At 41.6% G+C, this 11,377-nt stretch overlaps 1 protein-coding gene across 1 annotated transcript in view; it reads left to right on the forward strand.

Annotated features, from left to right (window-relative positions):
* Window positions 1–10,330, forward strand: part of GUCY1B1 (guanylate cyclase 1 soluble subunit beta 1) — a 60,296-nt gene extending 49,966 nt beyond the window's left edge. Inside the window, exon 14 of the mRNA XM_052777914.1 lies at window positions 10,120–10,330. Within this exon, the coding sequence (XP_052633874.1) occupies window positions 10,120–10,182 (63 nt within the window). The 3' untranslated portion in view covers window positions 10,183–10,330. The remainder of the gene's footprint in view (window positions 1–10,119) is intronic.
* Window positions 10,331–11,377: the final 1,047 nt, after the last annotated feature.

Consider the following 11,377-nt stretch of genomic DNA (forward strand, 5'->3'; position numbering starts at 1 on the left):
TTGTTTGCTTTGTAAAATCATAAGAAAACAGGATGGAGGAACACACTTTAGAAAAGGAAATCCTACCTTCTATCAGTTGAAACTTAAAGGGAGGCAATGAGATGGGTTGCTGAACCTGTGTTAGTCTTGCAAAAGGTAATGAGGCTTTTGTTCCCAAAGCCAGGACCTGCAGCAGCTCTGGACCTGTGCTGGCTCTGCTGGACGTGCGCTCAGCCTGGCAGTGGACGCCATCTACTGAAGCACCACAACATTGTCAGAAACATTTTGATAAGACATTTGCTTAACTAGTCTGGGCTTCTCTTTTGTTGTTCATTAATTTTTAGCAGGAAGAGTAATTTTTCTTGGGCAGCAACTCAAAACTGGTTAAAGGGAAAGTATCACATGCTATAAAACATCGGGGAAAAGTAACATTAGGGCCTTGCTTTGCCCTGACCCCAGCAAAAAAGACATTAGCGGTCTCAAACAGGTCATCCAAGGGTGGAACAGGAGCTGCCCGAAGAAGAAATGTGTCTGTTTTTGGTTTTTTTAAATTGAAGTCTTTAGAAGAAGGTACCGTGGACTGGATAGTTTTACCCTGTCGTGTTTTAATGTTTATTATCTGTTTAAACATGATTAGAAGATAAAGCTTTCCCTGGAAAAGAGGAGCTAATTGACGGGCTGTGTGTTTGGTGCTGAGTTACTTTATGTTTGTTAGGCCGTGACATGAACACAAACACATTGCACAGAGTTCCTGTCGGGTGGAGATTGTTTTTCTGCGTCCCCCTGGCTGATTGCCATTGTCTTGGGCCATCACCTCAACCAAGAGCGGGGACGGCAGTCCCATTAGCCGTGTTACAGGATGTAAGAGTTTGCAACTAATACCCCAGCAAAACTCTCATTGAAGGCAGCCAGTAAATTCTGGATTAAACAAACACACAGCCTGTAGGGATAATTCACTTCCACACATAGATCATGGCTGGAGATAATTTGTAAGACTGCAGATGTTTTGCAGGGATGAGGAGGAAGAAAAGGCAAAATTAATCAAAGAGAAGCTGCACACGGTGTAGCTCTGGCTGCGAATGCTCAATTACCCTTCCTCCCCCACTCTCCAGATGGCCTAACCTTGATAAACCGTCACTTGGAAAAGGAGAAAGGAGGTGCAGGAGATCGTACCTACCTACCAAGTGTGCAACTTCAATATGTTGACCGCCATGGGGTCGGTGCCGTGCACAGATGGCACACTATGTTTCTTCCCTTTTTGAACAAGGACAGTGCCTCTGGAGGTAGGGATCTGTGAGCAGGTGGTGAGTAAGGCCCTTGGGAGGTGAGCTGATGCTGGTGAGTGTTTCTGTCCCAGCACTGTGTAGACACCCAAAAGTCTGATCTGCAGTCACAGGGCAGAGAGCCTGCTGCCAAACAAGGAAGGGACAAAGAGCTCGCGTGGCTGCAGGACTGTGCACCTCCAGGGTCTTGTCAACTTCCCCTACTGTCGCCATCCTGGCAAAAGGGCACAGAGGAGCAGCTGGCCATCAGCCTGGAGGCAAGGGGCTCACATTGGGTGCTGGAGGCTTGCTTGTGGTTGGAGGTAGCAGGATCTTGCAGCTATTCGGGAAGAAGCACAGTCACCTTTGTTAGCTGTTGTTGGCTTTCTCCTGACTAGCAGGCAGTTAGCTTTCTGCTGTGCTTGCAGTACTCCTGTTTAAAAGATGAGGAATTTATCACTGACCAAACAGGCACCTTTGGCTCTGCACTCATTTGTGTACTGTACATCTTGCGTAGAGTAGCAAGAGTGGCATACAGACTGCAAAATCTAGTCAGCAGCTGTTGGAAGAACTTGCTTTCCTGAGGTACTCAATTCTCCTCCTAAGGAAGACCATGGAAATAACTGCTGCTTTGCTTTGGTCATTGGAACAAAAGAAAGGTCAATTTTGTTATACCAGAAATATTTATTTTTGAAAGCAATTGCTTCCTTCAACATATAATAATTTGTCGAAGTACAGAATTAAATATATTAGTTTCCATTGCTCATTTTATAAGGCTGAAAAGAGAGCCTATTTGGACAAAAGTGGTGGTTTAACAATTACATTCCTACCTCTGTGAAAGGCTCAACCTCAGTTTTCACTTGAACCTTATTTCGTGGGGGAGTGGTCCCCAAACCATGCTGCATACCTGTTGAGGGACACTGTCCATCCTTTTGGTTTATTGGCTTTGTTTTTACTAAGTGCTGAATTCTCATCTTACCCCTGCCTGCCCCTACCACCCCCAAGAAAATGACAAGCCTTTCCCTTCTTGACTTCTTTTAACTCTGCTTTGGACTTCAGATGTCAGTTCAATGTTTGTGGTTGGTTCATCTAATACTGGTGGTGTTAATGTTATTTTAAAAACATATATCATGTGGTTCATTACATTTTACTTGAGGAATACACAAACCAGATGTTTTGCCTCTGAGGGATGTGTTGATACTTTGCATCGTAACAGCTGTCGTGTAAAAGGATGTAACATAACCTACTGTTTTAAATGAAGATAAAATATTCCAGTATCTACATAAAAAATGGTTAAAATGCCATTGATCTTTGGTAACTTTTTTGGTAAGGATTATGTAGCAACTGTGTTATGTAACAACCCCAATTCAAGATAAATGAGTTAAACTTTTCCCAAGCAGCACACAGTATTCCCATAACTACCTTTACAGGAACTTCTTAGAAGAAAAGTTCTAGAAACAACCAAAACTTGTTACAAAGCAGATCCTATTTTAAGAGATAATTGTTTAATTGTTGAAGACTTACAAGCCAAAGATACTATACTACCACATCTTTCTATACATTTCAGTTCATACTTCATGGATAGTTTCTCATAGAAGAATTTTTATGTCATTTCCACTTGCGTAGCAGCTGATTTTATTGCCCCAGTGAACCTGGAGACTTGTGGCAACTGCAACATTGCTGCAAGACAATTAGGGCAGTACCATGATGCATTTATCTGGTCTGTCAATGGAATTAGTTGCTTGAAAGACCTTGTCAGCACTTCAGGAGTGGCTTGTATTGTGGAGTGCTCACTTCTCTGCTAGGAGTTTCCAGTTTCTACTGACCAACAGTATCACTCCCAATGCAGGGTAGTCCATTTTACACATCTATTTCTGTGCCTTATGTTCTTTTTTTCCACAGCCCTCTGGTGAATATACAGAAAAAGTTCTATTAAAACAAGTGTTACTGAAGGTGTCTCTGAATTGGAGACAGGATTGAAAATACTTGCAAAAAAAGAAAAATCAATATCATATTATTTCCAGACTGTTGCTCATACCTGGAGTATGCCAAAAGCCCCTAAGTCTGATGCTTCTGTTCTGTTCTACAGTTTACCATCTTCAAACTACTGCACAACCTTTAATTATGAAGATGTGGATAAACTGGATGGACTGATGTTAAGAGTCTTTGCTTCTTTCCCTCATCTGTTTCTGTAACCATTCCCTTTCCCTTCTATGCATCTCAATAATGCAGTTACAAGCTTTGGGTTGCATTTATCAGAATTGTTTTACTTGCTCACTGTACTTGAAAACATCCATAAGTCATTAGTGTTACTAACCACAGTAGCTGGGTCAGGTTGGAACATCTCCTGCTCCTAAACAACAAACACATCCCTGCCTGTGGAAAAACAAAAAGCAGCTTTCTGATATGCAAGTAGGTGAATTCTATCAGTGCATGGCTTGGTGAAAAAAAATTTGTTAGCAATCAGGGAGTAGGGACCTGAGCAGGATATCAGGTGATGAAAGAACAGCCCCCACCCACCAGCACACAGCTCAGTCAGGGAGTAACTAAGCACTGTTGTGGCTTTTTCATTGATGCCTCTTTCCACCCTATAGGGGCAGGTGGAACAGATAATCAGGAGGCTACAGGACAAAGGAGACTTGATGCTTTCTGAGTATTAGGCCTCATTTGTTTGGGCACTTGTGTAAGCAGCAGCATGTGGGCTGCACCTGCCTTGCCCTGTATCAGAGGGAATGTGGCTCTGTGGGTGCGGGGGGACCTGGGCACAGTGCTGGAGGCTTTGGTCCCTGCTGAGGACTTTTCTCCTATCATGTATGCAAAGAAACAATACAAAGCAATGTTGCTGCTTTTTAACTTTTAACAAGAAAAAGAGGGACAGAAGTTGAGCGCTAGCTGATTCTGTAAGTATGGCCAAAGGAATTGTTGTTTTGTGAGTTTGAGAGCTGCCTGGCATCTGTTGTCTGTTCTGCTGTCCTTTGTGCTCCTTAGGGCAAATATTCATCTGTTGATGCATGTGAACTGTACATTCATTTTAATTAACAAGTCCTGTACATACTTTATTTCATTAATCTGTTTTTAGTAATACAAAGCCAAATGCATGCAGTCAGAATGCATCATACAAATCCGTTCCTCATGTTGCTTTCTCAGCAGGACAACCATTCTGTCCTGATGACTGATGGCTGAACAATCTCAAAAACTAACCCTCAACTTCTTTCAGCTCATTATTTGAAGGTAGAGAGCCTCTGGGTAACCTAGTATTTATAAATCCAGACAGTGAGACTGGAAAAAAAAAAAAAGTGGTCAAATTTTATCATTGATGTAACCCTCCAAAATTTGGCTAGCTTTCACCACTCTTGTGGAGGATTTTGTTGTTAATGAAATCCACATTGATAAGTGACTGTTGCATGTTTTCCTTACAGGGCACCTTAGGGCTGGTTTTGAAATCATGTAAATGACTGATCAGTTTGTGGACGTGTTTATATTCTTTGCTCTGTCAAGGTGTATTGGGTCTGGCTGAGATGGAGTTAATTCTTCCCGTAGCAGCCCGGGTAGTGCTGTGCTCCGCATTGGTAGCTAGAAAGGTGTTGATAACACACCAGTGTTTTGGCTACTGCTGAGCAGTGCTGGCACAGCATCAAGGCTGTCTCTCCAACTTTCCCCCCCCCCCGCCTCCACTGGCAGGCTGGGGGTCAGCAAGATCTTGGGAGGGGAAATAGCCAGGACAGCTGACCCAAACTGACCAAAGGGATATACCATACCATACCATACGACATCAGCTCAGTAATAAAAGCTAAGTGAAGGGAGGAGGAAGTGGGGGTATTTGTTATTTACGTTTGTCTTCCGGGGCAACCGCTATGAGTACTGAAGCCCTGCTTCCCACGAAGTGGCCAGACATCGCCTGCTGATGGGAAGTAGAGAATAACATAATTTGTTTTCCTTTGCTGTCACTTTATTAAACTGTCCTTATCTCAACCCATGAGCCTTTTGTTATGTTTTCTCTCCCCTCTCCAGTTGAGGAGTGATAGAGCGGCTTTGGTGGGCACCTGGTGTCCAGCCAGGGCCAACCCGCTACACAAGGGAACAATGTCAGAATTATGCAGTTGAATTCTGAAATATATTTGTTGACGTAAACTGTGCAAGCTCAGTAGCAGGTTCTGCGTTTAGAAGGTGTATGTCCTGTTTGGTGCTATGAAAGACACAGAGGTGAAGGAAGAAGGCAAATGTCTAGGGTTTTCCTTAGCACAGGAATTGTTTGGATCCTCAGTCCTTCCAATTTACCTCAAAGAGATGAACCATTAGTCTCGTCGGAAGTGTCACAAGAAATGCTGTGTTCTTCTGTTGGAAACTAGCCCTTTCTCTTCCCCAAAGAGATTTTCCCCTATTGGATGTATCTTTGGGATTGAATACAGTTATAAATTTGCTTATAGTATTCTTGATTTCCAGACAGAATTTTCTGCCAGAGGTTTCTTATTGGCTTACTGTACTGAAAACTTCTCATGGGATATGCAGAAACTGGCAATGCCAACTAGAGAGAATTCAGTCGTGTAACAGCAATGAAGAATGAATAGATTGTCTCCAAATTTAGATATAAACCTCATAATCCAGTATTTGCAAGTGTTCCCAGCAGAGCTTATGTGGGTGCATATTTGCTGGAGCAAACTCAAAGATGTCATCAAAATGCCTGGGTGGCAGGAAGCTGGGCTTTTCGACATGGTTCAAAACCATTGCTTCCCCTCCCTCCCCCTTCACACACCAGGTGCGTAACATGTCTCCCTTCGCAAGGGAGGCTCGGAGAGAGGCATGCCCATCACTGTGGCAGTGCTGTTGCTGTTGTCTGCTCGCTATTTAGGCCATCCGTTTTATGCCAAGACATCCAAGCTTTCTTTGCAAGTGGTAGGAATGAGGGAACAGGTAATAGCCATTGCCTACCTACCCCACTTTCCTATCTGACCATTTAAAGCTGCATCCCAAAACACTTTGCCACTTTGAGTTCAGTGCTTTGAATTGAGGGGTGAGACAGATGCCTTACAGTTTTCTAAGGCTGAAAGACCTTTGGAACAGGGTCCGTGTTTTGTAAAGTACTCCACACTGTGGGGTCCTCGTCTCAACTGTGATACTGGAAAATAAAGAGCAACTAGCAACTTACTCATCAGGAAAAATGAAGTCTCTAAAACATGGTGTTGTACTGCACCATGTGACTTTGTTTCCCTCAGGTTTTTTTTAGAATTATGTAGATCTCTTAGTAACAGTTTTGCCTCCTTTTTTTTTTTTCTGCTTGTTACTGTTTGCTAGATTTTCATGTTTCAACAGTGAACAGCTTCTTACCATTAGTCTTAAAACAGACATTCTATGATGTTTCTCCAGTTAAATAGCTGTGTTTTTTCTCATATCTGGTTTGTTTTGTGTGGAGCTTTGTTCACCATTTTTATTCATACATTGCTCAGAAGTTTGAACTATAAACAACGCCCAAAATTTCCATTTATTCAGACTGCAGGAAAAGATCAAGATGTAATGTAACAATTCCAGACTAGAGCACGCACAATCTAGAGCATGCACAATCTATAAGTGAACTGTAAGTTTACATGGGCATGGTCTGAAGTTGTTTGGCATCTCTAGGATAGAAAATTTCCACTGAACTCTGGATCAAGTCTGTAACAAATAGTAGTCCTATAGACAGTGGCTAGAAATGTTAGGGAATCATTCAGGGTTACAAGTGTAGCAGGCCAGGTGACCAACAGGAAAATATTCCAGGGCACCAGGGGTAGTCCTATTAGCCAGAAGTCATAGCAGGCTTTCTAAATATGTTTTCTCTGGCAGCCACTCCACACAAAGACCTGTTGGTTACCCCAGGAAAAGAGGTTATATTAAAATTCTTACCTAAAGTTATTGAGAGTATCAGTTATGGAAACTGCACTAAGAATTGTTTTGGGAGGCATATGGGTTGAGTCGAACAACACCAGAAGCAAATTTTGGTTTTTAATGAACAGTTTTTGCATGTTCTATGGCACGTGTGCAGCCCTGAGAAGCCCACGTTTTTCACAGCTTGTGTATGAAAGCCTTCCTGTAATTGTTCCCACTTCTTATATTTGGTTGATTCGCACTTTAAAATGAAGCCTTTCAGTATGTGACAGATACATCAGCAATGGTCAAATATATAATAATCAATACTGCCTTGAATGCCTGTTTGCCAACTCTGTCCTGGTTTTGGTTGGAGTAGAGTTAATTTTCTTCTTAGTACCTGGTACTGTGCTGTGTTTTGTGTTTAGTGTGAGAATAATGTTGGTAACACACTGACGTTTTAGTTGTTGCTAAGTAGCACTTAGGATGAGTTAAAGATTTTTCAGTTTCCCATGCTCTGCCAGCAAGCAGGTGTACAAGAAGCTGGGAGGGAGCATGGCCAGGACAGCTGACCTGAACTAGCCAAAAGGATATTCCATACCGTAGAACATCATGCTCAGTATATAAACTGGGGGGCGTTGGCTAGGAGGGGCCGATCACTGCTCGAGCATCATTTGGCAGGTGGTGAGCAATTGCATTGTGCATCACTTGTCTTTTCTTGGGTTTTCTCTCTCTCTCTTTTTGTTATATTCCTTTTCATTACTATTATTATTATATTTTATTATTGTTATTATTATATTTTGGTTTAGTTATTAAACTGTTCTTATGTCAAGCCATGAGTTTTACTCTTTTTTCCAGTTCTCTTCCCCATCCCACTGGGAGTGGGGAGGAGTGAGCGAGCGGCTGCATGGTGCTTAAACCTTGCTGGCTGGGCTTAAACCACAACAAAGTCTTAAATAGGTAGAAGTAGATAAGGGAACCCAATGCTGTGCTTGGATTGAGACCCACGAGGTACGTGACCTGTGTTAATCCAGGTGTTCATCACTTTCAACCTAGCTGGTTGTTTTGAGTTGGAGTGGCTTTCAAACTATCACAAGGTAGGCAGAAATACTAACAACTATAATGTGGACTACAAACCTTTTCATCAAGGACCCTGAAGAGTACTGGAAGTATTACTAAATTTTCTAAGGCTCAGGGTCATTTCTTTGAAAGCAAACCCCACAGTTAGCAAGGCAAAACTAGATACGCACTTAACCAGGCTTTGTGTTGCAAAATGACACGCTTTTCTAGAGGTGGAAAGGTTTTAGTATTTGAGTCTGGAAAGAACAGCTAAATGTGTGGATCTCTCTCTCCCTTCTACAGTTTTGTAAAAGCACTCCTGATCCCCAAAGGAGTTTTGTTGGGTTTTTTTGTTGTTGTTTGGGGGTTTTTTGGGGGGGGTGTTTGTTTTTGTTTTTTAAAATCACCTTGAGCACCTCTCTCCTGAGATAGGAAATGTGTAGGGAGCCCCTGTTTGGACATCAGTTGTGTGTGTAGTGGGAAGGGCCATTTGGGAGTTTTTCTCTTCTAAAGAAGCTTCCCTTCTTCTTGCGGTGACTTTGATTCCAGTGAGGAGTCAGCAGAGGATAATCTCCTGGAGGATAAAGGGACTTACGGTGCAAGAGGGTTAACAGGACCAGGATGGTCATAAGCAACATCAACAAGATGGGATGCTAGCCCTGAATCTACAGCAGTATCTCATTCCTACAGAGCTTATCGTTTATAACCCACTCATGTTTCAACATTGCAGTAAGTAATTACTACAATATGAGCTTGGAGATATTTCCTGTATCCTGAGTTTAATAAGCACATCAACTGTCAGCCTGAGAATGTGTTTAACTCAGGATACAGTTACAGTGACTAGATGTACTGATGTTTATAGTGTAATAAGGGATACACACTTCTAAAACACTGTGTACTTTGACAGGCAGTATGAGTGAACCATTATGGTTTATCTTGGTCTGGGACTTTTTAGAATTGAATGATGATCCTTGGATTTCCAAAATACGGAGCACCCCCAGAGCAGTGCTAAACTGGAAAGGAGCCAAAAGAAACCAATGGGCTGTATCATGCTGCCATGGAGTACTACTTGGGTGAGGAAGGCTGCTTTCCTGAAGTTTTGCCAGCACCAGATTCACACACAGTGCAAATGCTTGTATTAAGGCTAGACGGTAGGCAGAGGTAACTACACTCAAACTTGAGTGACTGTATAGGGAAATTCCTTTTTTCCTGTATAGTTTCAGCTTAAAAAATTGGTGAGGATTAAGGAGATTCTTATTTTACCTTAACCAACACTTTCTTAAGCAACAGTAGATCATCTGGTTGGTATAAGCTCCTTAGGTGACATTTTGATCAGCTTATTTTGATGCAGAATGGGGATGGCTGGTTTTTTTGTGGTTTTGTTTTTTGGGGTTTTTTTTTTTGCTTGTTAGTTTACCTCAGAAATTAATCTAAACATTGTGTGGCAAAGATGCTGTCACTTAGTTCAGGCTAAGTAAAGTCAGGTTTGCCAGCAACTCCTTTGAAATATTTCCCCAGCTCATACATCATTAATCAGAGGGAAATAATCTGATTTAAATTATACTGAGTAATTCCATAACAGATGCTGAGAAATCAACTCCACGCACGAGAAGGCTTGTGAACAGAAGCCTGAGGTAAGTGGGGCATCTACTGGTGAGACGCTGCAATGAATTAATCTACTGTGTAAAAGTCTGATCCAAATCCTTCTGTACAGACCATTCTGTGTTCATTTTGCTTTGCCAAATATGCATGTGCCAGGCCTGTTTCCTGAGCTCTTTGACCAAAATAGCAATTTCTTCTTCAATAAATGCTTACTTTCTGGCACTCCTTTGGAGATGTCTGCCACATACATTGCAATAGTAGTGTTGTGAAGTATCCTAGTTAGAAGAAGAAAGGAAATGAGCTAAAGAAACTTGTCAAAAGATGTGATGCAAGTCTTTAACAATATCCAAACTTCCCCCACCCCAATCTATCACGGCAGGTTCTTTGTCTGACTGATTATAAAGCTGTCTTCCTTGTACCAGGAGCTACTTTGATGCTCTGATCTGCTGCCCAAGGGTGTGAAAATGAAGACAATGCAACAATACTCTACAGCCATAAAATCCAGAGCAACCAAACACAGGTTGTTATCCACACAACCCAATTGCCTTCCTCCGTTCTTCAGAAAATGTTGTATGCAACAGCATGATATTCTCTACAGTGTTAAATAAAGTTTAATGACTTCTGCAGAATGCGTTTAAAAATATGTCCCATCTTTATTTTACTTGTTGTGCAACACTTACTAGTTTGGGCCAGTTGGAGGGTGTCATCTTCAGGCTGATGTGTTTCTAGCTACAAAATTCTGTGTTGCATCTTTTTTGTGCACATCAGACAAGGATTTGGAAGGAGCTCAAGGGGACTTTCCCAATCATGTCACTAGTTTCATTGTTAGGATTAATATTTTAAAATTAAACAATTAGCATGGGAAAAGCTTGCTGATATCTGCACTTGGAGCATGGACGTGCACTTGTGAAAAGGAAAAGCGAACAAATAAGCAGCAAATTAATGCTAAATTGGGAGATGATTTGATCAAAATACCTTGCTTCTGCTGCCCTTATAGATAGGTCATCTTTACCTATCCAGTAAAGCCAAATACTTTCTTAAAACTTTTTAAAATTCTGTTGCCTTAATAGAACAGTAGTCATACATCAAGATACAAAAGCACCCTTACTTCTGCTCTGCTGCACAGCACACTTGCTATATTTAGCTGTGCTGGGGAATCAATTGCTTTATATAATCTCATCACAAACCATTGCTGAAAAAAAACATCTGTGACTTGACCTTGAGCAAAACACCAGTCTTTGTGCTTTCTTCAGAGCTCCTTCTGCCACATATGTTAGAAGAATCTGTAACCAAGCAGTGATTTCAGCTGTCTTTGTCAGAGGTTGGTGGAGTAAGCAAAAGTCATTTTAGTCTTGTTAAACTAAGCAAAGATGCAAGTACCTTCCCGTTCCAAGAACTGGCTTTTTTTTCTGATTCTTTAGCATGTTCTGTGCTTCGCTTCACTTGAACTTTTGGCACAGCAGAAACAATACCGGTTTTCTTTTGTTTAGTCCTTACAATGCTAATTTTCTTTTATTTAGCCCTTATTAGTAGAAGCAAACGACAACAAAAAAATCATTGTGATTGACAGCTACGAAACACTTTGATCTCTGAAATACAAGGTGTGCTAGATCACTATGTTTAATCTTTCCCCTGCT

Source organism: Harpia harpyja, chromosome 2 (genome assembly GCF_026419915.1).
Source record: "Harpia harpyja isolate bHarHar1 chromosome 2, bHarHar1 primary haplotype, whole genome shotgun sequence".
NCBI lineage: Eukaryota > Metazoa > Chordata > Aves > Accipitriformes > Accipitridae > Harpia > Harpia harpyja.